General features: G+C 34.5%; 3 protein-coding genes and 1 long non-coding RNA gene across 12 annotated transcripts; all 4 read right to left on the minus strand.

The window, feature by feature from the left end:
• Positions 1–293: 293 nt before the first annotated feature.
• LOC108567511 (zinc finger protein 775-like) lies at positions 294–1,195 on the minus strand. Its single transcript, XM_017928023.1, has 2 exons — positions 878–1,195; positions 294–588 (listed from the first exon to the last, which is right to left on the minus strand). The coding sequence occupies exons 1-2, from the start codon at positions 897–899 to the stop codon at positions 368–370; spliced, it is 243 nt and encodes an 80-aa protein (XP_017783512.1). The 5' UTR covers positions 900–1,195; the 3' UTR covers positions 294–367.
• A 582-nt stretch (positions 1,196–1,777) lies between these two features.
• Positions 1,778–27,197, minus strand: LOC108567509 (longitudinals lacking protein, isoforms A/B/D/L-like). 8 transcript variants are annotated; one of them, XM_017928014.1, is made up of 7 exons: positions 27,069–27,196; positions 26,228–26,407; positions 25,407–26,148; positions 24,614–24,700; positions 17,499–17,758; positions 17,272–17,431; positions 16,892–17,189 (listed from the first exon to the last, which is right to left on the minus strand). In XM_017928014.1, exons 2-7 carry the CDS (start codon positions 26,399–26,401, stop codon positions 17,089–17,091), a joined length of 1,524 nt encoding a protein of 507 aa, XP_017783503.1. In that variant the 5' UTR covers positions 26,402–26,407; positions 27,069–27,196; the 3' UTR covers positions 16,892–17,088. The 8 variants fall into 8 exon arrangements, with proteins under 8 accessions (XP_017783507.1, XP_017783506.1, XP_017783502.1 ...); XM_017928018.1 differs by lacking the exons at positions 16,892–17,189; positions 17,272–17,431; positions 17,499–17,758 and adding an exon at positions 1,778–2,226 and having other exon boundaries at positions 27,069–27,195; XM_017928017.1 differs by lacking the exons at positions 16,892–17,189; positions 17,272–17,431; positions 17,499–17,758 and adding an exon at positions 2,782–3,253 and having other exon boundaries at positions 27,069–27,195.
• On the minus strand, positions 7,966–8,854 carry LOC108567510 (zinc finger X-chromosomal protein-like). 2 transcript variants are annotated; one of them, XM_017928022.1, is made up of 3 exons: positions 8,707–8,854; positions 8,496–8,623; positions 7,966–8,215 (listed from the first exon to the last, which is right to left on the minus strand). In XM_017928022.1, the coding sequence occupies exons 2-3, from the start codon at positions 8,548–8,550 to the stop codon at positions 8,004–8,006; spliced, it is 267 nt and encodes an 88-aa protein (XP_017783511.1). In that variant the 5' UTR covers positions 8,551–8,623; positions 8,707–8,854; the 3' UTR covers positions 7,966–8,003. The 2 variants fall into 2 exon arrangements, with proteins under 2 accessions (XP_017783511.1, XP_017783510.1); XM_017928021.1 differs by having other exon boundaries at positions 8,496–8,854.
• Positions 20,797–21,847, minus strand: LOC108567514. The gene is made up of 2 exons (XR_001891247.1): positions 21,035–21,847; positions 20,797–20,938 (listed from the first exon to the last, which is right to left on the minus strand). It is a non-coding gene; the product is annotated as an uncharacterized LOC108567514 (long non-coding RNA).
• Positions 27,198–27,253: the final 56 nt, after the last annotated feature.

Raw genomic sequence — 27,253 nt, forward strand, 5'->3', positions numbered from 1 at the left:
TAAAAAAATAATGTATTAGGTTCTACTGATAGATGTGACCTTGGGCTTCTAGATTTTGTTTGTAAGGGGGTTTTTAGGTGTGGATCGGAAAATAATTGAGACACGTCCGAACAACGAAAAATAAACTTTTATTATAATCTCATAGAAATAAAAAAAATAAAATATATTAATAATGTAACTTTTCACCTCTTATTGCGTTTTTTTTTTCAACTTTAACAATTATATATATATGTAATGAGAAAAATCTTATTTTTAAATAAATATGTACCCAACAACCTTTTTTTTTCCCTGTTTCGTAGAAAAAAAGTTTAAAATAATAATGATGATAACAAAATTCGGATTATTTTCTTCATCCAATCTCCTTCCTTCAACTACTCTGCGTGTCCAGATAGTGAGATTTCACGTGGGTGAGGAGTTTGGATTTCTGTTTGAACCTCCTCGGACAGTGGGTGCATTTGAATTTGGGATCGACGCCGCACTCGTACCTAAGGTGTCTAATTAAATGAGATCTTTGCTTGTACGAGTTCCAGCATTTCGGGCACACGGATCTTCCGTTCCCGTCCTTCTCAAACTGTATATAACGATAACCTATAAACAATAACGAACCATTAAGAAAACCACGTTATTCTTCCGCTTCGCTCAGCTCATCCCATTTCTCACTTCATCTCTCACTTCCCACACTTCTGTTTACCGCCCACTGTACAGTATTTACAAACAACAAAGATATTATGCGAGTTAGGGAGTAAATGGAAATTTGCAATGCCTCATTTAAAATTATTAAATAAGTAGATGTTTTTTTTTTTGCACAATAGTTTAATTGGAATTAGATTTAAAAAAAAAGAACAGAACCAAAGAGGAGCCCCGAAACCGTATTTACCTGTTTTGATCTGGTTCATCATCAATCACACTTTACCTTGCAACAATAAATTTAAAACCTGAAACACACATTGTTTATTCATTAAATAGCAAAATGTAATAATCCAGATTGCTGTTTCATCGTGTCTAGTTTTTTTTTTTTACAAATATTCACTATGTTGTTATTTACAAATAAAATAGTTTCAATCTGACTTCGTCGATAAATCTCTATATAAATACCATTATTAAATGATACTGAAAATAAACGCCGTTCACATTTTGATTACTCCGAATATTCACTCACTAAAATTAACCAATTTTTTTTCTTTTGCACCAAACTTACTTTTACAGTATCATTCATTAGTTTAAAAAACTATAGAACAATCTGTATTTCAATGTTAAACCTTTAAAATTAAAGTTATTAAAAATGTAATTGTATGTTAATATTTTCATCAAATGTTAATCACCATTAAATTAATACTAGCTGAAACAAAAAAAAATTATTGAAAACTCATCAATAGTTCATATTCATAAAAATAATCCAATTTTTTTTATGAGAAATATAAAATTTGCAATAAGCGTTTGTTCATGTATCAGATTATTAAATTTTCTTATTAAATCACTTACATTATCACTTTGATCCATATTATATTAGTTTTCGTTTTTGCTTTTACTCTTTGCTGAAATAGAGAAAATTTGAATAAATTGCTGTAAATAATTGATATAAAGAAATATCACTACTTCTGAAAAGGTGTAAGAAGAAATAAAAGATGTCCCTTTTCTAATAAAGTATCTAGATGAACTATCTTATATTGTAATTCTATTTTCTTTTCTTTTTTCTCCTAGTATATTTAGAAAGATCCTATACTTTTTATTCGTTACGAAATCATCTGTTATATATTTTTTTTTGTCAGTTTTACAAGATCTACTTGAACTTTGTTTGCTCGCTACTAGTGAATCATTTATCTACGCATGCCATGATGTGCTTTTTGACGTTCGACTTTTGCTTGAACTTGCGGAAGCAGAGAGGGCAATAGAACCTAGGTTCGACGCCGCACTCGTAGTTCATGTGCCTGTTTAGGTTGCACTTTTGGGTGTACGTGTGATCGCAGCGGGGACACTTCAGGCGACCCTGCGCGTCCCTTTCGATCCTCCGGTAAGGATACCGGAAGTTCCGTCCGCCGAAGCGCTGCTGCTGCTGCTGAGGCGGCGGCGGCTGCTGCTGCTGTTGCTCGACCTTCGGCGGCGGCTCGATGCGTGTCTCCTCCATCAAATGCTTGATGAAGTGGAACCGCTGTCGAAACCTCCGGCTGCAGCGCGGACACACGTAATTCCCCAACTCGTCAACTTTAAACTTTATCTCACCGAAACCTACAAACAAGCACAGTCAATTTACCAATATTCGGCACGAGGTGAGCTTAACAAAAAAAAAATTAAGGAACAACATGAAAACACACAGGCACACAGCGAGAACATCATGATATATAAAAAGTGTGTAACCTAAACATAAAGCGAAAACAAAAAAAGAAGTATGTGAAAGAAAAACAAACGGAAACAAAAACTAAGATCCATTGATACCATGATAATGGCATGATTTCCTATGATGCACTGAACAAAACTATGGTATAAAAGGCTTGACCAACGAAGAAGATGATATTCGGACGTTTTATTATGCAATTAAATTCATTATTGAAACTTCTCCATAGTTTATCATAATAATGTCCATTGAAATATCCTGAAAGTAAATATCCTGAATATAAATATTGAACATTTCTTGCGTTTTTTTTTTATAGAAAAAATAAGTATGCCGTTTATTAAATAATATGTTACAAAACAGAGGAATCTGAATGAAACAACAACAAAAATGATCATGACATCACAAAAATCACTCGAATTAAGTCTAATAGATAATAAATAATGGAAATTTAGATCGTCGCTCTTTCGAGTTTCGGAATTTACATGATGTTGACGACGCACGATTTGAGGTGCGACTTGACGCTCGCCTTGTGCTTGAACTTTCGCGGACAGACGGGACACTTGAACTTTGGCTCGACGCCGCATTCGTAATTGATGTGCCTGATCAGATGCACCCTGTGCTTGTACGTGTGATCGCACTTGGGGCACTTGACGCGCCCGTTCTCCACCTCGAAATTAGAGTATTGCTTGGCCAGGTTCAACCTGGGCGTACTCGTACCAACTACGCCATCTTCGTTCTCCGTTTCCGCATGTTCGCATTCGTAAGTCAAATGGCGTATCAGTTGTTCGAAGACGTCGAAGACCTTATGGCAGTAAGGGCAGATGGGCTCACGGTTGCACTCGAATCGCATGTGCTGTATCAGGTGAGCCCTCCCCTCGAAGAAAGTGCTGCAATGGGGACAATGAAAACCTTTCGAAAAACCTAAAAACGTATTCGCAATTAGACAAGGGCGTCCGATTAGGTATCATCGAGAAAGAGAGAGAGAGAGAGATATAGTGTGAAATAGAGCTAAGATAATTAGCGAGCGAGAGGTTCTTGATTCAGTAGTCTACAAAAACGAAGAATTAAAACAACAACAATAACAAAAATTAATAAATAACAAACATAATGGCTCGAATCTACTACTCTGAGAGGGGTTGCGAGGCTTGGTTGTCTAAAGGTTGGTTGGTTTAGAGACTTCTGGTTTGTGGGTGGTTGGTTGGTTGGTAGAGAGAGTGAAAGACGTAGACAGCGTTTTATTGTTACAAATTGTGTTGACACGTGATGTAGTGCAGCTTCATGTTTGAATTGTGCTTGAATTTCCGGAAGCAAAGTGGACATGTGAATTTCGGCTCAACTCCGCACTCGTACCGCAAATGCCTTACCAAGTGACCTTTCTGTTTGTAACTGCGCGTACAGTTCGGACACTTCAACCTTCCTGCAAAATTCCGTTGAAAATGTATGGTTCCGTAACCTGAAAAGAGATCACTACATTATAATACTAATCCCCACGACTCGAATCTTTGCATATTTTTTTTTATTCAAAATTCTGATGACAACAACACTCCATGCTATTCTTCATATATAGACATATAAATATATGTACATATACACACACACATACACAACAGGTTACTGTTACTATGAAAGAAAGACAAAACAAATTGCAAGAACAACGGTGGCATAAAAGATTACTGGGGATGTGTTCTGTCTACTGATATTACTTTGGCAACAATCTAAAGTGAACTAGCTTAATGTGTCTGTCCAGGTTATGCTTGATGTTCGTCTTGTACTTGCAATGAAATTGATCGCAAAAGAATCTAGGCGCGACGCCGCACCTCGTCTTGTGCACGTTGAACGTTTTCTTCAGGTAGAGCCTGTTGCAGACCGGACAAGTCTTCATCTCGGAATACGGGGGTGCTAAAAAAGAAACGAAATAAACCAGATCGTTAGTTGCCGTCTACTCCACCGCCTCAATCCCAATTTTTATTTTTCAATGAATCTCATTTAACAAGTTTATCCCCGAATAAGAGGGGAACGTGCATTGCTGTTTTAAGTTACTAAATGCGGTTTCTTTTTGTAGCAGAACTCCTGGTGACGCTTCAGCGTGTAATTGTACCGGAACTTCCTGCTGCACAGGTCGCACTCGTACTGAGGTTGGGTGTCGTTGCACTCTATTCTCCAGTGTCTCAGCAGGTTGCCTCTCTGGCCGTACGTCCTTCCGCACGTCCGGCATCCGAACCTTCCGGACATCATAAAACATCCTGAAATCATGGACACCAGTTAATGTGGAATCGAACTCGGTGTCTAGATCTTGGACTTAAATTACAAATATAAACCGCTTCTAGCTTTCATTCAATCTTCGGGTGTTTCGGAGAGGAAGGATTTTTTTTTTACTAAAGACATGATCTAAACACACATCGACATACCCATTCTCGTCAAAGCATCGAACATATTCCCACGCTGAGCAATCATAAACCATGCACTTTCAATAGAAAATATTCTCATTATATCCGAATCGTTGCACTACACCACTAAAAATATTCGTTTCGATGGTAAGAATCGCTTTTTTTTTAAATAATCCTAAAAGAAATATTAATCATTTTTTGTTAAAATAAGAACATTCTGAATAAAATATTAATTAATTGTACTTTTATGATGTTGAATGTTTTAAAAAAATCTTTCTGGAACATTTTCGTAAAGGGTGAAGTGTATGAAATAATAACGATAATTCAAAATCTTGTATAAAACAACAAAAAAAAAACGTCAAATAAAAGTATAATAAATAAAAGTGGTAATCGTTTATTGTGTAAATCAATATAATAGTAATATAAAAAATAGATAGGTTATATAAAAGAGTAGTAATAGTTAATAAGGTATTAAAAATAGTTAATACTGAAAATCAGTCTTAATAGTGAAAACATCGTATACGAACTACATCGTACCTAAAAATAATGAAAACGGTAACTATAAAAAAAAACGAAGGTAATCGGCTGATGATATTTCAACATTCGAGCATAATGTTCTGCACAATGTTCAGATGCATATGCTTCATGTGAATGTTAAGGTCGTACTTGTGCTTGAACTTCTTGGGACAAACCTTGCAAGCGTACTTGGGTTCTTGTCCGCACTCGTACTTGATGTGGCGCGTCAACGAGTGCTTCAAGCGGTACGTCTTGGTGCAAGTCGGGCAAATAAACAGTTCGGCCAGAGCGGGCAGATCGAGCATCTTCCTCTTCATACCTTTGGTTTTCTTCTTCAGCTTGCGATTTTCCTGATCTGCTACAAACAGAACACCACAAATCGTATTGTATTAGATGGAGGAGAAAATTATAAAATGGGAGCCGTAAATAAGAAATAAAAACAAAAATCTACAAAAAAAAACAACAACAATAATAATAATAAACAAATGAATCAACTTTAAAAATAATTCTACGTCAAAAATCAAAATAATAAACTACTTGGGAGGTGGTGACGTTGGGATTTCAAAGTAGTGGATGCAACTGTTAAGCCTTTATTGATTGTTTATCGAGACTAACATAATTAATATTTATTTGTTTATTTGCGGTGGCAAGTATCAATTTTTTTCTGGATTTCCTTGAATTGGTTGGTTTTCTTGTTACAGTGACTTCTGGTTTGTGACTGGGTTAATGTTTCAAATTGTTGACACTTCATGTGGTGCAGCTTCATGTCTGCATTGTGCTTGAATTTCCGGACGCAAATTGGACAAGTGAATTTCGGCTCAACTCCGCACTCGTACCGCAAATGCCTTACCAAGTGACCTTTCAGTTTGTAACTGCGCGAACAGTTCGGACACTTCAACCTTCCTGCAAAATTCCGTTGAAAATGCATGGTTCCGTAATCTGAAAAGAGATCACTACATTATAATACTTATCCCCACGACTCGAATCTTTGCATTTTTTTTTATTCAAAATTCTGATGACAACAATGCTATTCTTCGTATATAGACATATAAATATATGTACATATATACACTCATACACAACAGATTACTGTTACTATGATAGAAAGACAAAAAAAATAATACGAGAACAACGATGGGATAAAAGATTACTGGGGATGTGCTCTGTCTACTGATATTAGTTTGGCAACAATCTACAGTGAACAAGTTCAATGTGCCTGTCCAGGTTATGCTTGATATTCGTCTTGTACTTGCAATTGAATTGATCGCAAAATAAACTGGACGTGACGCCGCATTTCGTCTTAACTGTTAAACCTTTATTGATTGATTATCGAGAGTAAATATAATTAATATTTATTTGTTTATTTGCGGTGACAAGTATCAATGTGTTTCTCGATTTCCTTGAGTTCGGGATGCTTGAAGCTGCAGTAGGCGCAGCCATATCTGTGCTCATTTTTGTTGCCCTTTTTGCAATCCTTCATGTGCTGCAGCTTCAGCACTCTGTCATAGAGTACGCCGCAGTTCGCGCATCTGATTGTATCCCTCGGAGTCTTCAGCTGGTTCTTCTCGCAGGCCAGAACCTTTCTGCCGGGCTTCGGCAGATCGGAAGGTTTCATGCTCAAGAACAGCTTCATGCGCTCGTTGGAGATGAGTTTGCTATGGCTGTTTCTGCCAGTGGCGTTCTTCATGATGATCACTTTAGGTGAATTGGAGAGATCTATTTTACTCAGAATCGGGATTTGAGATGCTGAATCGTCGGATTCCTCCTGCACCATCACAGACACCTCCTCGGCCACCTCTGTTTCCATTACCGACTGTTCGATCGGAATTGAGTCAATCAGGATCGACTCTAAATGTTTGACATGCTGAGAAGAAGTTTGTTCTACGGGTGCGAACTGTATGTGAGTGCTCAGCTCCTCTTTAATCTTGGACAGTTTCAGCACCTCGTCCGTTTTGATGTGATCGGTCATGACGGTAACCTCGGCCGTCTCAATCTCAACTGCAACAAAGGAAATTTTCGAAAATGTTAGTTCGAATCGTTCCAACCAAATCGCTCGCTGAAACTTCAAAGTTATACAACACTAGTAATTACTAGGTCTATAATAAAAGTAAGAGAAAAAAAAGGGAAACCAATAAAATCCCATCGTTTATTGTGACAAAAAAAATAATAAACTACAAACTAGAATTACGATAAAATATAAACTATTAACAGATATATTAAAAGAAAAAAAAAAGAGAGAAAAAAAGGTGACGCAATTAATGCAACCATAAAAATTCTAAGTTAACTACGGAAATGTACTCTCAGGTAGCGCTATTTAAGGTGCTTCCTTCTGATGTGACCCATCAGGTTAATCTTCTGATAGGCCTTGTAGGAGCACATGTTGCAGGCAAATTGCCTTTCTTTGCCGCATTCCTTGTGCTTGTGTCTGCTCAAGTTCGATTGGTGCCTGTAGGATTTACCGCAATTCAAGCACCAATATTTCTTCATTTCATACAAAGGATTTATCTTATAATATTCTGAAAAAGAGTTCAAAGTTAGTACGATCAAAATAAAATCTTCCCACGTTCGAACAATGCGACACATTTTCAAGCCCCCAATATCTTAAATGTACCAGAAACAATCACAAGTCAAACAAGAGCGTGCAAATAAAGTTTTATTCACTTTCAATATATTTTCGTGGTATATACAACAACAAAAACTGAAAAAAAAAATATCATTTAAGTTTGTCACAGCAAACCTGAAGAAGAAGAAAGAATAATACAAATACTTCAGAACAGATGTTTCCGATACATGTGTCCCATTAAGTGAATTTTCTGAAAGGATCTGTAAGAGCATAGCTGACATACGAACTTTTTCTCTTTGCCACACTCTTTGTTCTTGTGTCTGCTCAGATTCGATTGATGCCTGTACGACTTTCCGCACCTCAAGCACGCGTATTTCTTTTGCATCACCAAAGTGTGCTGACCATAGGTTGTGTAATCTGGAAACAAAGAACGATGTTAATTCAAACATCAGCAAATTTGATGATAAAAAACAGACAACATCGTGAAAACACACAGAAAGCTACACTAGAAAAAAAACAAACGGATTGTCAAAGTAACAAACTGAAAAGAAAATTAATTACGTTAAAGTGATTTTTTCTCAACACTCTAACTTTCTCTATGATTAAACTGTTAAAACACATAATTTTATATTAAGTCTACGACAAACTAAGCACGATACAATCATTAATCGACTATTAAATTACTTATCTAGATTACCTTGGCCTATTGACACGCAAAAATCGTGAATGCAGTAAAAGTATTTATGAACCATGATAATCGTAACGACTGTATCTATCTTTAAGCCAGTAGTTTAAAAACTTGACGTTATCAAGTAATTTCAGAAACTAGAAAATAAATACGTTTTTATTCACTTAGACATAGAAATCATAACTCCATTTATAATTTGGTTCACTTTACTGATACAAACCTTTAATGGAAAAAAAAATAATACTCTGAATTTCCAAATTTACAACTTTTTCCATTCTTGAAGAACCTAAAACATAATACAAGTTAATTTAAGCCCAACTCGATGAAACTTGATCGACTTACGTGAAAAATGCAGTCACTTACCAGCAGCAGCTACCAGCAAAACAATAATATGAAGGATCGAAATAAGTAGGTGTTTCGAAAAAATTTTTTTTTATTAAAATATGCTACCTCTACCTAAAAAGCAGATTTTTTTCGTTCATATAGATATTTTGTATATAATATATGTATAATATATATAATGATGAATAGTAATAGTTTTTTTTATCTTTAATATAAAAGCGCTTATAAAAGTATAATATATGTATGTATAAAATGAAAGCTTCTTAACAAGATTGTAATAATATTGTATACATTTCTATCAAAAAAAAAAGTATATGTCGCATAACAAAACAAAAGGAAAAACTGTCTTCTTGCTGGAATAGTTATTTAATAATATTACCTATATGACAACGTGAAAAAAAAAATAGTGTACATATTTGAGGAACTTGTTTAGTGTCTATTACAAACAAACAAAAAAAAAACATATTATTATGGTAAAAAAATCACATCGTTATTGAGTTTGAGTATTATTTACTTGAGTTGCATTTGGAACCAACCAAAAATAATAATTATTATATAATTATAAAAAAAAAATAAAAAGTATGTTTTTTATATATATAGTTGTGTGTGTGTATATATATAGTTCTCCTTTCTCTTAACGTTCTTTTCTTTTTTTCTTCTTCTCATATTTTGTAAATACACAAAAAAAAAATTAATCAGAGAATTCTAGTAAAGCCCTTCACCGCGAAATATAACATATGTCCATAACAAATATAACATTTTTTTTCGATAACTTTCTTTGCTTATCTCATCTTCGTATTTTCGTGTCCTTAATAAAACTAGTAAAGCAATTTAACCTCTAAAAACAAACTAAAGAAAATTGGGGGGGGAGTTGTACGGATAATTTTTTTTTACGGGGGGAGAATCAAATATTTCTATATAATAATAATAAAAAATAAAAACAATGATTTGATTGATGCCTCGCCAAAAATAAAAGAATAATTATAAACAAATAATAATAATAATAATAACCACTACCTAAACGTTATTTATTTTTTTTTTGGGGGGGAAATTTTTGCTAGGTTTTTTTCTTGTCCTAAATTTTCATTAATTTAAAATTAACTTAAAGCAATGTAAGCGCGCAAGTGCAACCGATTTTTTTTTCTCGTCTTCTCCGACATTTTTTTTTCTAACCGTTTTTCGTTTTCAAAAAAAAAAAGAAAAAAAATAATAATAATGATAACAACGTAAAAATAATAAATGTAATGTACAAAAAAAAAATAATATGGAGAAAAATAATTATAGGGTAACATAAGAGATACCAACATGCAAGGAACAATAACACTGTGAGGCACATATGATCGGGTAAAAAATATATATCACCTAAAAAAAAAACAAAAATAATAATAATATAATAATAATAAAAAATATTGTCTGCGCGGCTGCGAAAGAAACCGCCGAGTTCTTAATTTCATCTTCATCGTCTTCACTTGTTTTTTTAAAAAAATATATATTATCACATATATTTGCATCTGTAAAAATATTAGGTAAAAATAGAGTAAAATAGGATTTAATACGTTCATGATAAGGCAGTTATTGGTTCAATATTCAGTCGGAATTGTAGTTGTATATAACATTAATTAAAATGTTTGTAAGGCACAAAATGGTTAACGGAAAATTATTAATACCTGGATAATCGTCATAATATGTCATAAACTAGTTCATTATTACTCATTTACATCACAAATAGCCAAAAAAAAGGTGTCTCTGTTTCGCCTTCCTCTTGAAGCCCGTTCATCGTTTTCTTCTTCTTCTTCTTCCTCTTTTTCTTCGCCTCCTACGCTCCATATTTTTATCTCAAATTAATTCTCCCCGTCGGTGGAATCAAGCTTAGCCTCGTCGGTTTTCACCGAAGTGTAATCGATCTCCTTGTGCATCCTCTCCATGTGCCTGGCCATGTGCATCTTCTGCTTAGCCTTGTACACGCAGTACGGACACTTGAATTGCGGCTCCTTGCCGCACTCCCACTTCTGGTGGTTCCTGAGGGAGCTCTTGAGCTTGTAAATCCTGCCGCAGACGCCACAATCGTAGCCGGGTCCTTCGGGGGTGACACTCGCGGCACGCGTGGAGCCCGGAGACCCGCCGGACCCTGTCGTACCGCCTGAACCACCCTCCTTCTTGATGTTCTTCGTCGGCGAGTTGATAGTCTGGATCATCGACTTCTTCATGCTTTCTCGCATGAGGATCATAGGCAAAGCCAGATGAGCTGGCCAATGCTCCCATGGTCGGGACACCCTCAAGTCTTGCGCTGAAACAGAAACATACATTAGCCAAAACGAATTGCACGCGAGCGCGCTATCAGTGTGTGTATGTGTGTGTGTGTGCGTGTGTATGTATGTGTGTTTGAAAAAAGTAACAGAAATAGAAAAATATAGAGAAAAAGAAATAGAAAAAAAGAGAGAGAGAGCAAATAAAAATAATCTTAAATAATAGAAATATAACCGAAATACGTTAAGGAAATATATATATATATAAAAATATGTCTATATACAAAAAAAGCAATGATAAATAAATAAAATAAAAAAAACGAAACAGAAAAATTAAAAGGAAAATCATAATTTATGAAAAATATTTAAAAAAAAAACAATTAATTTTTCTCAAATAATAATAATAAACAAAAATAAAACGTAAATAGTTAAATGTAGCCAGCTTTTTATTCACCACCACCACCGGAAAAAAAAAGTAAATAAATAAATAAATAAAATGTAAAGAGAAAAAATGTAAAAAAAATATATTTTAAGCTTAAGGTAATAATCTTGTCGCTTATCCAATAAGTGATGTACAGAGTGTAAAAATTATTTTAAAAAAAAAATCTGATAATAAGCGAAATCATAATAATAATAATAATAATTAAAAGAGAAATTAAAAAAAAATCATATTTGGCTTCGTAAAAAAATATATAACGTATTTACAACAACGATAATAAAACAAAGTTATAATCTTGATTGAGATGTGTTAGATGGTTGGGGGGAGGGAAGGGGTGGTAGTTGTTCGGGTTTGTATGTACTTGATCCTGGGAATGGCGATTGGTTCCAGGTAGATCGTGAAAGGGTAATGGGGGAGGAGTCGCGGTGGCTTTATCAATGGTAAAATTAAAATAATAAGATTAATAATAATAAACGAAATAATAATAATAATCAAAAAAAAAAAATATAATACATTCAAGTTTTTGTTTTGTATCCATTTTTCTTTTTACGTACGAAGTTAATCTAATTTAAGTACAAGGTCTGGATTGTTCTCCTCCAGGATACCGATTTTGTCCTTGTGCTGTCGCTTAATGTGCCTGATCTGATGCGATTTGCGTTTGCATTTCTGCGGGCAGAAGGGACACTGAAATTGCGGCTCTTTGCCGCACTCGTAATTCAGGTGCCTCTGAAGCGAGTCCTTCCTTATGTAGCTGCGGCCGCACTGGTCGCACTTGAAATTCCCCCTGATCCTGTTATAGCTCGTCTTTTTCGGCTTCTCATCGCTCAACGCCCACACCTTCTCCTCTATCCACGGGATACCGCTATACTCTACTTCCGGATCATACTCTGTCAACTCTATCTTCACGGGCAGCGCTGAAAACAACCACAATTAGCATCCGAATCGACAAAACACACAACACGTTAAAATAATAATAATAATATAAGATTATATAGAATTTGATTAAAAAAATAAAACAATTAAAAAAATATATGTATATATGTGTAAATAATTGCGACTGAACGGTCGATTGCTGCGATCGTCAATCTCATTAAATTTCTACCACCAACAATCTACTTACAAGAGTCAACAAGATTAAGAGAAAACCCACAATACAAACTATTTCCATTTATTATCATCACCTCATCATCAAACATCTAATTCTTTCTTTCTTCTTCTTTTTTTTTTCTTATTTATAAATATCACATCACATGCAATGATTCTTTATTCGCACGTGCGCAACCAGATGCTCCCTCCGCTTGAACCTGTGCTCGCAGGTTTTGCACCGAAACCTAGGATTCTGGCCGCACTCGAGTCTCAGGTGCCTAGATAAAGTTTCCTTCCTCTTGTACAATTTGCCGCATCTCGAGCAAACATGCTGGCACTTTATCAACTCATCTTTACCATCCACCTCTGATCGCGTGTTTCTCCCATTTCTTACATCTATAAAAATAATCTCAATCAAACTAAATAACGAAATCGCTAACAACGATCAAATACGAAACATCGTGCTCTCAACAAAAAAAAAACCATTAATGTTCTAATTCCAGTACCTGCTTTTTATCATCTTGCATTCTCCCATAAACAATAATATTCCTTTCATTGAAACTGCAATTGAGTAATGATGCCTAAAAATAAACTTACAGAGTATATTAGTCGATATAACTGGTTTGCAATATTTCAAATAAATAAATACAAATAAAAATAACGTTTATTCGAGACGTTCTTACAAATAGTAAAAATAAGTAAACAAGTCTTGATATGAAATAATAAACAGAATAATAATATTAGTTATGTAAAATAAACTTAACAATAATTAACGAAAGCTGAAAATAGAAATACGAGCTTGAATTCGCGAAAACTTAAAAAAAAATTCGATTTTTGAAGATACGGATTTGAAAATATAATAATATTGAAAGCTACAAGTAAAATGCACATATTTTGATGGTAAACATTGTTATTAAGTACAAATAATAATTTGGCATGTTTGATATTATTTGTTGTGTCATCAGATCGATCCGTGTCTGCTCAACACGTGAACGTGTAGATTCGACTTTCTTTTGGTGCGGTGCTGACAGAACGGGCACCGGAACAGAGGTTCCCTTCCGCACTCGTAGGTCAAATGCCTGGAGAGGGTGAAAGAGTGCGAGTACGTTCTGCCGCAACGCTGACACCCGAAACGGCCTACAAAAGAAGAAACCAGAGGGTCCCATTAAATTAATCACCATATATAATCCGAGATTTAGAAAGGAGCAGATTGTTGCGGCGAATGTTATACAGTTACAGTCTTTTATTTATCACAAGGTTTTTTTTTTTTTAATAAAATATGTTGTGCCTATTCCTAAGGTGCTTTTTTATTTCGTTCCTCCTGTGGTTCTTGTAATTGCAGTGAGGACAAACGAATTTGGGCTCTTTGCCGCATTCTAGCTTGATGTGGCGCACCAGGTTTCTCCTCGCGTTGTACGTCTTCAAGCATTGCGGACACTCGAACCCTTGGCTGGTATAGCATTCGGCGTATGGAAGCGGTTCCTTCGAAACATCATCCTCAGGCTCCTCCTTAGCAAATCCTTTATCATCCTCGACTTGGAAAGTGAAGAGCGTGTCCGGGTCGGGAAACAGAGGTTGTTGGATCTGCTGAGCCGGACAATCTGTGGGGTAAATGACCTGGATCGTCCACTCGCCGGGCGTCGTCTCCAGCGCAAAGTTATTTATAATGGATGAAGACGTCTCGTGCTCCTCCTCCGCCGTCGCCACCTCCTGGACATCTGAAATTACAAAATTCCCTGACGTTGGTTGACTTTGGCATCTCGCTAGTACGAATAAAACGACAGAAATATATTTCGGAGAAAGTTTATTTCCGACTGTCGACTACATTTACGAATTAACGAAGTTATTTGTCGAATGGAGCTTTATGTGAGAGGCGAGCACGTAAGCCCTTCGAGCCCTGTACGGACAGTAGGGGCATTGCAGGATGGGCTCGATGCCGCACTCCTGCCTCAAGTGCCGATTCAACGTTTTCTTGTGATGGTAGCACTTTGTGCAGCGAGGACAAATGTAGGGAAAGTCCCTTTTGTATAGAGGCGTTATTATCAAACCTAAAACGAAACCAACAACGACTCAATTAAAACTTTATTTACAGATAAAGAGATCTGGACACAAAGCACTACAACAAAAAAAAACAAAATGATTTCAAAACTTTGTAATACACACGAAATTAGAAATAATAATAAAATACAAATCAACAACACACGCAGCAGCATACGAAATAGTAAATGGTTAGAAGGTTTGAAAACAAATTGATATGTTCGCATGCGTGTCTTTGGTTTGTCAGTGTCAGTTTTTATTTAAAAATTAAATAACATTTGGTTCAGAATGTAGGGATTTGATGTGGCTTAATAGTCGGTGTTTGTGGAAGAATCGTTGTCCGCAAAAGGTGCACTGGTTCGTCGGGATTTTTCCGCACTCCAGCTTGAGGTGTCTCTTAAGCGTGTACTTGCCCTTGTAGTTTTTCGGGCAGTTTGGGCACGAGTAGAAACCACCTACAAACACAACTTTAGTACACCTAAAAGATCTCGATAGGTGGGAACGTTCAATACATTCAAGTTAGTAAAGTTATTGGATTGGAGTGGGAGGGAGTTTGGAAATATTTGGTCTATATACGAGAAGGATATTATATTCCACGTGCTCAGTGTTTCAGTGTGTTCACGTGCGATTTGAAATTGGCTTTCTGGTGGAACTTCCTGAGGCACGTGGCGCATTGGAACATCGGCTCCTTGCCACACTCGAACTTCAGGTGTCGATTCAACGAGTTCTTGCTCTTGTATTTCCTGTAGCAATTGTGGCATATGTAAGGTGATGCGTATGTCCAAATCATCCCTAAAAGAGTCCGATTTGAATTTCATTTTACACTTATAGTCTAAGGACACCAAAGCATATTGCTAAAACTACATGGAAAGATATGACATATTTAGAGACACACAAAGAGTACACGTAATGGATTAAGACAAATCAATTGGGATTGGATTAGATCAACTATATTTGCAAGTATTGACTAGAAAAGAACATTACAATTTATCTTTGGTTACAACAATTTAGTACTAACTTTATTTTAAGCGAGGATGCGTTTATTAGTTCTCTTGCGCAAGTTCTCAATGTGAACATTGTGAGTGGTTCGCACGTGCTTGATCAAGAGATAGCCGTGCTTGAACTTTTTCGCGCAAAACTGGCAAGAGAACGAAGGTACTTTGCCACAGTCTAAGCGCAGATGTCTGCCCAGAGTCTTCTTCTGGCAGTAAGTTTTGTAGCAATTCGCGCAGCCATATCGTACACCTGTCGAAAATACCTTCAACTCGGTATACTCCTCCATCGAAGACGCGTATAAAATCATCTCTGCAACATAAATCATCGACGTTGCAACACCATACAAAATCTAAATTCTAATCTTAGAGAAAGAGAGAGTGATAAACAAATTATCTTTAGCCATGCATCCTTCTTTAAAGCTTCAACACAGGAACATAACATAGACAAAAAAAAAAACACTAACAGAACACAAAACACGTAACGCTAAAACAGAAAATAAAAGTAAACAATAACAACAAAAAATACTTAAGCTGATAAAAAGATGTGAGAAATAAGGTAGAAGTAATATAAAAAATATTTTATTTCCACACAAAAATACATAAATAGTTACAAAAATAAATATTATATCCTAATATATTAAATATATTTATTTGTCATTTAAATAATAGGAGTCGTAAGTTTTAATTCTTTCTCATTTCCCCTCTACATTCCGTGCCTGCTGAGCATATGTCGAGACAGGTGATATTTCCTTCTGAACATGTTCAGACAGAACGCGCATTTGTACTTGGGTGCTATGTCAATGCATTCCTCCTTTTCGTGTCTATACAAGTGGCGCTTGTTCTTGTAACTTTTCGAGCACTTTATGCACTGATATCGTTTCTCAGAGTCGTCGAATTTCATGAGATCCTGATTGTACGACTTCAACACAGGCACAACTAGATCCAGCGGACTTCCATCGAAGCTCCTCTCCTTGTCGTCGTCCTCATCGTCATCCTTACAGATCATCTTGAAACGGTTCTCTGATATAAGCCTTTTAAACTCCTCTGCAACACAAACTACCAACAATTAGCATTGCCGCGGCGAGACAGAACTCGGGATGCAATCGAAAACGCTTCTACGCAATCCAAAAGTCAATTTAAAATTTAAAAAAACCTACCTACAAGTCAAAAACACACACACGCACACTCAAGTCAAGTCAAAAACTACATTTCAAATCAAAACAAATTACAACGACTAAAAAACGCCATAATGTAAATGTGTGTATGTATAGGATATAATTTTCTCGACTTTATTTCTCTTCATCGATTACATTTAAGTAACTTATGCACTCTATAAAAAAAAATTGTTTTGTTTCGTAACAAATAATAAACATGGAATCTGGAAAAGCAGATAATTAATAATGGATAATAATACTTGTGCATTTGATAAATTCTAATCGTTTCCAAAATGCGTTGACCTAAGTTTTGGGCTTAGATAGTTTTATCGTTCTGAACCAGTCTTTGCAGGCGGTCTGAAACGATGATTCCGTGATATCGTTGAACGAAATCTGCACGGCTTCTAAAAAAATATATAAGCAAAAGGAGGCGCATACGCCAAATTGATATCAGTTCGTTAGTCGACAACATTGCAGTTCCTATACCTTGAATTAAGGTCATGAGTTTGTATTCTTTGACGGCGATATTGTTGTTACGACCTGCCCAAGAACAAGATGCCGCCAACTCGTGGCCGAAAGTCTTCGACAGACAACGGTACACGCAGTTCTTCTGGTCCTTGCCGTTGAACTGACAAAGAAACTCGATCTAAAATTCAACAGGATTTCACTTGAAATATTCCCATAATAAACAAACGTTTCGTTTTGAGACGAACCAATTTCTTGGATTGCAACTGATCGGTGCGCAAAAGGTTCTCGGCGTGCTTCAAAGCTGTCACACTCTTCAGCGGCAGCGGAAAATCCGTAGACCAGTTATCTTCCTGCTTCAATTCCTCCAAGGTTACGTAAGAGCTTTGCAAGGAGCGATCTTCCCTTGTCGGCTCCGGCTTCTCTTTCCTAACACTAACATTCTTCTTCATGTGGCTGAACATTTTCGACAATTGCACGCTTATGTTAAACAGGAGCCCTCTAATCTCTACAACAGCCAATAAAAACAGAAAAATCGATTACTATTGATCGAATTTCAATTACAGACACGGACTATATATATATATATGTATCTCAAAGCTTACTAAGTGTCTCAACAACCACACATTTTTGAAAAACAAAACAGAAACGAAAAAAAAAGAAACTAAAAGAAAAGAAACAATAAAATATCTAAATCTCATTTCAAATACGCAACACTGAAAATAGATCGTTCGATCATTGAATACAATGAGATTTAGAATGTTATGAATGTTGGGTGGTAAAAGAAAACAAAATATTTATTGTAGATATAAGTCAAGCGAGTATATAAATATAGCAATGTTCTCTTTTCTTATATTTTCTTTATCATTTTCTATCCTACATACCGAACGAATCAACACAACAATACATCATCAGTCTCTTGAATCCTAAAATATTTGAATCTATGCACACAAAGATGTCCATTCATTTACAGGTATGACACGACCCAAGGTGACATATTTCATTCGTCTAAAATGCCTTCTCATGGCCTTGAAAGCAGAAAATAGTCAAACAGTAAACCCGTTGTTGTCAACTACATGTATAAATGGACAACTTTTATAGACATAAAACAACTGACAACTCATTTCAACATACGATAACAACTAAATCTAAATGATATTTGTAGCAAAATTATTTGAATTCATCAATTACTTGACATATGTAAACTAATTACTTCCTAAATTGATTTTATTTTTTATTTAAATATTCAAGACCTACATCATACTACAATAAAAACAATATATTTTTATGCTTACTTTAATTGCTTGATTTAATTGATAATAAACATAAACAAGTTTTAGTGTTTTAACTTTAATATGTCTCATAGTTTTAAACTAGTACTACTATATTATATTTCATCCAATTGTTTTTACCAAAAAAAAAATGAAGAAAATTTTCATTTTCTACTATAAAACAAGAGAGCAGCAATATTGAATTAAAAAAAATATATAAAGTTATGATATTCAATTCTGAGTTAAGTAATATTTTATCTCACGAAAATAGTTTAAATACTGTTGACATTAATATAAAATACTAATTATTTAATACTTAAAGTAATTAAGAAAACATCAAAAGATTTAGTAAACTAATTGGATAATCCAATAATCAGTTCATCAGAAACTACAAGTCCATAAACTTACTAATCTATCTACCAAATAATTAGTAGGATTAAAATGTCGAAAGATATTAATGCCTTTAACTACATATAAGAAACTACTGATATATCTATACTTTCAAATAATTTTGCTAGCAAAGGAAGACTATATATATGATCGCCAAGAGTCAAATGATATATGTACATTTGTGTAATGTTTGGTTTTCTCTGTTTCCAAATTTTTCTTACATTGCATAATGTGCGTGAGACGTCGACGAGATGATCATTCTTGTTATACAGATCTTGCAAATCATTTAGCTTATAAAGGGGGGCACAATAGGTTTTAGCCATATTCTAAATCCAACCTCATCTAAAAAAATCCTTGAATTAAAATTCGTTCGAATCATTAATTATAATAAATATCATGTTAGAAAGAGAGAGCAAAAAAAAACAAACAATCAGAAAATAAGAGTGAGGAAACTAAATTTTTAAAACGAAAAATTTTGCCCAAAAAATAGTAATGTTTCTTAAAACAAAAAATTTAGTTTTTCTTTGGCTTTCTAATTTCGGTTTGTTTTTTTTTAATTATTATTGCGGACTTTATATATACGTACTAGCTGTATAGATTGAACAATTTTGGTATCTACCCCCTATCTAAGAAAAATTTGGCACAACCACTCTAAACCTGGAATTATTAAGAAAAAAGAATATGTTTATCTAAAATTTCCTATTCAATAATTTAAAATTTTCGATTTTTTTTAACCAATTAGTTTAAAATTGTTCCCCGAGAGCCCATCCACCGAGAATATTATATAATCTTAATCCCTCTTACCTTTTGAAGACATCTGGAAGTTCTAGTTGTTTTGTTATTTATACATAACCCGAAATTGATTGATCTGTACTAGCAAGTTATCGAATACGAAATAGAAATTTATTGGAAAATTCTTACATGCTTATATACATCAATATAGTTATTCAAAAAATTTTGATTTTCTTTTCATTAATTTAGTCTTTGGTATAGGTTTTCTTATCATTTTTTTCTTTTTCGTGTGTTTTGTAATAAAATGAAGTGTGACTAGTGATTTTTTTTTCTCGCTTTTGGTTTGTAGGTCTTTGGTGATTCGTTTAGGACGTTTTTGCAATGCGATTTTTGTTTTGTTTGTTTGTTTTTTTATCGATTGAATATCGTGGGTCGAATTTTGAATTGTTTCGTAAATAAATTTAAGTGTTGAGAGTCGCAGTGTCGCTTTAAATTGGAGAGCTGGTGAAATTTTCGTGGACAATGGGCGCACTCAAACTGCGCCGATTTTCCACATTCATAGACCATGTGTCTACGCATGTTGCCCCGATGCTTGTAGACTTTCCCGCATGTACCACATGGATACGATCCGGTGGTAGTATCGTTTCTTTCTCCTAGAAATAAATAGTGCTGTACTGGCTACTACATATCCAGAAATTCAATTTACAGTTTTTTTGTTTGTTCTCTCTAATTTCGATCTTGGCCAATTAAAATCTAACTGTGTACGCTCTTTGCTCGCAACGAAAGAAAAAAAAGAAAATATAAATTAAAAACAAAAAAAATTCGACACTGCACTATATAATCTCTCAAGACACACAAACATTAGCATGCTAAATCGGGGATTTGGTTGGTATTACTTTTCTTAAATAATTTGGATCGACAACTTTCCTGAAAGTGGAGCTATTCATGGTGAATAAATGATGATGGATTTCAAGCAACTTCATGAATACCACCACCAAATGAGAGATCTTGTTTTTTTTAACGCGTTTTCCGTCTACAAATCCATAAGATTTCCAAATCTATAGCTTTTACTGAAGTAAAGTAAATAAACCATATGAATTATAGAGGAATCATTGTATCGTAGTAACGTAATGAGGGTGAATAGGAAAATGTATTTTTTTTTCGTAAATTATAGTATTTTATTCTTTTGGTTATTTCTTCTTTTTTTTTCGAAAATACAACAAAGTTAAATCGTGATTTAAAGTTTGAGTTTAATACTGATGGTGAAGTGAAGAGCAGACCAACCACGTGGATTTCTGCAACAATCGGAAAATACACCAAATTAGCAAATTAAGTCAACCCAAACAGTGAGCCGAAAAAGAACGTAGTAGTTTGATACGAAGTAAACTTACATTTGAGAGTGAATGATGTCCTTCCTGACGGTCGGGGGGGAAGAATGAAGCTGAACCAAGGTTAGGAAAAGTTGTTAGTAAGATGATGATGAAAGGGGACGAGGACATGAAAGGAATTTGGCCTGATGATCCCACGCTGCGCCATCATCGATGTTCCTCGGAGAGCTCGCATCAATTTAAATCGTTTTGTTTAAAGGTTTTCTTTTTGTTTAGTTTAGTTTCATTGTTTTCTTTTCGTTGTTTATTTTTTTTTTGAATTGAATCCAGTAAAGCCCACCTCCACCCAGTCCTAATATTTCACAATAATGTAAAATATACGGCCTGCTTACTGATTTCGCACATGATTGTATTTAAAGTTGACAAGATGGTATAACCAAAGTACTGCAGTTATTTGGCCCACCTTAGCGACTTAAAATAGAAGCACATGCACGTCGGATTTGAAAACAAAAGTGAAAAAAAAACATTTAGAAGCTAGCGCGTGATGTTTGAAAGCAAACACAGTTTAGAAAATAAAAACAACACAATAAACATACATCATTCATACCATAAATAAGATGCAAATCAAATCAGCATAAACCAACCGCTGGATCGACTAGTGAAGTATAGCCGATCCCAAGGATGATCCACATTGATCACATGTAACACACACACACACACATCTGTTGAAACAAGTTTACCTGATATTATTGAAATTACAACAATTAAACCCATGTACCTCACTACATATGAAAACTATTCATTTGTAGCTACAATTAAAATGGAAATAAATTTACCTGTAAATGAAAGATAGATATAACATATCCAATCATAATATCTGAAGACAATAAAAAAAACAAGTTATTTAAATTGAATATAATTATAATCAAAGTAGAATTACAATTATATTAAATTTTTAAATAAACTAACAATCCTGAAAACATGTGCACAATAAAAATAATTTAAATAAATAACAAAACATACACTCTCTTGATAAAGCAAGTCGCGCCATGATGAACTGTAAAAATATATTGGTTATTACCTCACTGTACAAAAGAATGCACAGCTACAGAACATTAAAACATTACTTGATAATTAATTCCGTGTGGCAAATTACCAAATGAAATTAATTAACAAATAATGGAAATAGCTGAAAAACAAATACGAACAAAACATACATATTTGAAAAATAATAATAGTAATACCTCGCCTCACAACAAAATTGATGTGAAGCTACATATAACCTACAAAAAGAAATTGACCTGAAAGAAACGGACACAAAAAAAATTACCTCACCACATAAAATAATGTGGCTACAAAATACAAATTACCCTTGAAATTATCTTACGTAAGACCATATGGAAACATTAAATAAATATTCAATCTGAAAAACAAATATAACGCGCTTTTACCTCACTACTCAGCAAAAGCAGAGTAGCTACAAAACGTAATAAATCTGTAATAAGATGCTGAAAATGAAAAATACCTCGTTGCACAAATTGTACAAACTACAGCATAAATTATACCTCGCAACGCAAAATTGTACGTTACTACAAAATCAGAAATAAGCTGGAATATAAAACACAATATTTAACGATGTACAATCAATAAGAAAACCAATTACAAAGTAGTAATTGAAAACTTATCAAATTGTGCAATTTGAAAAAAAAAATTACCTCACTGCATACTTACAGATGCAGCTACCGAGTGAACGCATTTGCTTATTATTTAATCAACTTTAATTAACAAATGAGTAATTAAAGCGATATTAAATATAAATTTGATGTTACCTGTGTTACCTTAGCCACACAAAGAAGTGCGCAAAAAAGATCATTAAACTTTAAATACGAAGTAGTATTTAGAGAAGATCAAATAACAGTGAAACATTATTCCTGTAAAATAAATACCTCGCTAAACCTCAACTGAAGCATAGCTACACCTTGACTTACCACAATTTTTCTTACCAAGTCAACCTATTGTACTTACTAAATTTAATAAATACAACTTCCTTCTTGCTTTACCTCACTATAAATCAATAGTAATTTATAGCTACATTTTTTTTTCACACGTTTATTACCTCGTTGTACATAAAGTAGTGTACAACTACATAAATCACTTTATTTTAATTTGTCAACTTATTGTTGAATGAACATCCAATGTGCATCAATACAATCAATAAATAAAAAAGTAATTTATTTATCAAAAGCACGGATGCACAGATATCCAAATTCAACAAGAAGTCGACACCATTTACTAATTAATAAAAATTTAAGTGTAAAGTAACTCAAACTTTTATTAATGAGAAAGGCATTTATTTTTTTTTAGTACCTCGTTACTGATGATTAGTCAGTAACTACAAAACGTTTTTTTTATTATGACATCATCTTATACTGCTTTAATAAAGTATAAAACATTATAAAACCATGATCATATCAAATATTTTTGGAATTTGGAGTAAAAGTATAAGCCAAAACCAAAATTATCCAAAAAAAAACACAAAACTGCAACTGTGCAAAAAGGATTGCACAATCGCAAAATAAATATGTACTGACCACAATTGTGATCAAATAAAAAAAAATATATGTATACACAAAAACAAAATTCACAATAATTACAAGGCATGCACAATTTTTATATATAGAACCAGTTAGATAAGATAGGAATAATCAGATAGAAGGCCAACATTATATATTACATAAGAAGCAACAAATCTTTGTGAAAATTTTGATGAAGTTTGGCAACCAGAAGATTTAAACATTTTCATTGCTGATTTATTGCTTCAAAGTATTATTTTTTAATCAAAATAAAACCCAAATATGATGATTACATTGGCATGGCAAAATTCGTTTTGAAAAATTATATTATAATAAAATAAACAAATAAAAACTCGATGAAATTATAATATGCTCAACAATGTGACAGTAAACACCAACATTTTGTCAGTCTCTGATTTTAGAATCAAAATGTACGATTTTTCGAAACAAAAGAAACGATAATAAATAAAATATATTGAAAAACACATTTGTGTTGTCAAGTATTTATAGTTGGATTGAAGAAATCAACATTTTGCTTCTAAACCGATTCTCCCCCTTCCTACCTTTTTTTGTAAAAGCACCTTATCACCGCAGATATCACAGCTAGTCGAATATTTTGAATTTATAAAATAAAAATAGTATTTACAAAAATGAATGATTTGAATATTTTAAAGTTAAAATTTTGAAATAAGATGAATATAGATTTTGAATTGAACTCATGATACTGTCACTTTGTCATTGGGGGGAGATGGTTGTTATAAGGTTTATCTAACTACAAAATACAAGAAGCATAAGGGGTAAAGCAACAGAAACAAATTCTACAAGGAAAAATAATTAAAAAGAAACTAAATAAATCAGAGATTGGTAAATTAAGGTGTTAAAATTTTGCCATACACAATGCAAACATTGAATACTCTCCAACCAATATGCAATAAATATAAAGTAATATATTTAATCTAGATTGCCTGTCTGATTGACTGTTATTCCAAAGTGGATTAGATTAGCATTCACAATATAATTATTGCACAAGAGTGAAAGAGTTCCTTGTAAAATGGATCATAAATCCTACCTTGTGAGTCCCGATGTGCTCCAACAGCCTCTTGTGCGGCTAAAAATACTTCATCCTGACTTTGATTACCCATATGCCATCCAAAACCTATAAATATTGGGAATTGATTACACATCAAATAATTTCCAACGAAATCTCTTTATTTTCTCAACATGAGTTCTTTAAACATACACTTAAATCTTTATTGTTAATTTTAACAACTTAATCCCGCTTATTCTAATGATAATAATAATAAAAAGTTTAATAAGAAAATTAATATTTAAATTGAAGCTACAAAAATAAAATTGCAATGTAAAGTAATAAGAATTATTAATAGTTATAAGTATTATTAAAATTAAAATAAAGTTTCAACTTGTTGCGTTTATCTGAATCTCTGCTTTCTTATATTCAACTTTTTCAAATATAAATGCATGCTAGTTCTTTTGATTCCGTATACTAAAGATGCGCTAGTGACGGAGGCTCCACGGTTTATAATTGCGTCTAATGCAAGGCAAATACGTTCTTTTGTATATTTCCGGAAAGATGAAGACAAACTGTCAAGGAGCGGCTCGACATTATGATATTGATCTGATTTACCAATTTCGATATACTTGAAACTGTCTGGTGGAAGTGGAGTGGGCAATCGAAGTGGATCTAAAACCAATTACCAAGTTCCACCAAACAATGTCAAGAGGGAATAATTGTGTAGGTTCCTAGAGTGTATTGGGCATAAAAATAAAAGGAGAACCATTTCATTTTACTTTTAGGCTCAAACACTGCGGAACCTATAAACAAAATGATATGTAATATTTACCTTGTCCTGATCCTTCTCCCATGTTGCCATGACTAGGTCCTGCACCCTGATCATCCATTTGTTCCATATTACTCAGGTCATCATCATCTAGCGTTAAATCCTCAATACTGTCATCATTCATTTCCTCCACATATTCAGCCTTTGGTTCAAGCATCAGTTCAGTATGGGTTTCTAATTTTTCTTTTATAGGAACTTGGGGGGCGATTATTTCAGACTCACTAGCTTTATGCCTCAATAAAATCTCTTGTTTGGTTTCTACAGGTTCAGGCACATCGGTTAATTTTGTGTTTACAGGTAATGATGGAATGTTTTGGGCGGGTGTACTGTGGTGAGATTCGGAGGAATTTGAGGCGTCATGATTATTTTCTAGTTCTTCGCCACTTCTTCTACGAGCTCGTTTTCGCCTTCGCGGACCTGGCGACTGCGAACCGTCTCGAGAATTTTCGTCTAAATCTTTCCTACGTTGTTCGATTGTGAGACCTTGCACCTTCGGCAATGATGGGGCTGGCGGCGGACTCTTTGCAGGCGGAGGCGCTGTCTTTTTTTCGTTCTCGCCCTTCCTACTGTCTGATAGGCCTTTGATTTGTAACGACTCCGCCGCCTTCAACAGCGCACCCAGCTGATCTTGTGAAATATTTACTTCACCTCTGTACATGTAGTCCATCATTGCTTTGAGTTCTTGATATTTCACATCTTTTAATATAAATATTGGGTGTTTGTCATAATTTTGTGATAATAACGCCTATTTAAAACAATGAAGAAAAAAAAAACAAGAATAAATTAGTATTTGTTATTGTTTACATTTGGATTGATTGACTTACTTCAAAATATGGGCTGCATGCTGATAATACAACTTTGTGAGCGTTCAAGTATTTCCCTTCAGCAGCCAAAGTGCAGTCAACCAGGACTCCATTTTCCAAAAGAGTGTCAAATACGGCTACAAGTGTGGATTGATGGTTGTTCCACCTCAAGCAAAACTGCTGGTCATCATCCATAGTTGACTAGAAGCAACAACAAAGGAACAGCAATTAGAAAGGGCTTGGTCGAACATGGCGGCATTTCCCGGGAAAAAGAAAATGGCGCGCATACACCCCATGTTTTTTACCTATAGGGGCTATAGGGGGTGTGAGGGGGGTCAGGGGTACGCGAGACCTGGGTGTCGTTTCGATCGATGCAGCGGATGTTGGAAAAGTAAAATTATATACCGGGCCAAACCAGATAACGAGAAATCAATTAAACGGAGCTTCGGAATGGATGTCATAAGGTGAATAAACTTTGGGGAATCTTGGAGAAGCCTCAGGCCGAGAGAACCGTAAAACCTAGTTGTCGAATGGTGGGGGGAAGGGAAAGCCAAGCGGTCACCAACAATGGCCGCTTTTCCGACCAAACTAGGAAAAATGGCGAGGCCTCGTGTGGAAACGCGACGTACCCAATTGAAATTCGATTGAAAATCCACAAAAATCCGTTAAAACCGCAATGTTTTCACCGCACGAGATGTTAGTAAATAAATAAACACGATTAAGCTCAGTTTGGTTGCGTTTGAATGAGAGCTTCCATAATGGATGGGCAAAGCTCGGGATACGTAAGGGTTTACTTGCGAAGCGGAAAACCGAACCGGAAGGGCGCAAATTAATTGAATAATTAATTAATTGGCATAATTACCTATTTTGGCACTATTTCTAAGTAATATCACAATTATTTTTCACTCAAAATATATATGTATTTTTAGGAGCCGACTTGAAGCGTTGTCACATCAGGAATGGCGTTTCTTGACTAAAAGCGACCGGCAAGTTGGCGAGTGGTCGACCGTTTCGGGGCAGCGAAAACTGTCCGAAACGAACGACTGT

Source organism: Nicrophorus vespilloides, unplaced genomic scaffold, assembly GCF_001412225.1.
Source record: "Nicrophorus vespilloides isolate i.1.1-1 unplaced genomic scaffold, Nicve_v1.0, whole genome shotgun sequence".
In the NCBI taxonomy this organism is placed as follows: domain Eukaryota; kingdom Metazoa; phylum Arthropoda; class Insecta; order Coleoptera; family Silphidae; genus Nicrophorus; species Nicrophorus vespilloides.

Excerpts from the sequence above, each read along its gene's own strand:
- LOC108567509 (XM_017928013.1), bottom strand. The coding sequence starts at position 26,401 with ATGGATGATGACCAGCAGTTTTGCTTGAGGTGGAACAACCATCAATCC. Across the intron at positions 26,149-26,227 it reads CATGCAGCCCATATTTTGAA|GCGTTATTATCACAAAATTA; the intron begins GTAAGTCAATCA and ends TGTTTTAAATAG. Across the intron at positions 7,234-24,613 it reads AGCACATCGGGACTCACAAG|TTGAGATTGAGACGGCCGAG; the intron begins GTAGGATTTATG and ends CCTTTGTTGCAG.
- LOC108567511 (XM_017928023.1), bottom strand. The coding sequence starts at position 899 with ATGATGAACCAGATCAAAACAG. Across the intron at positions 589-877 it reads GATGAACCAGATCAAAACAG|GTTATCGTTATATACAGTTT; the intron begins GTAAATACGGTT and ends TATTGTTTATAG.
- LOC108567510 (XM_017928022.1), bottom strand. The coding sequence starts at position 8,550 with ATGGTTCATAAATACTTTTACTGCATTCACGATTTTTGCGTGTCAATA. Across the intron at positions 8,216-8,495 it reads TTGCGTGTCAATAGGCCAAG|ATTACACAACCTATGGTCAG; the intron begins GTAATCTAGATA and ends CTTTGTTTCCAG.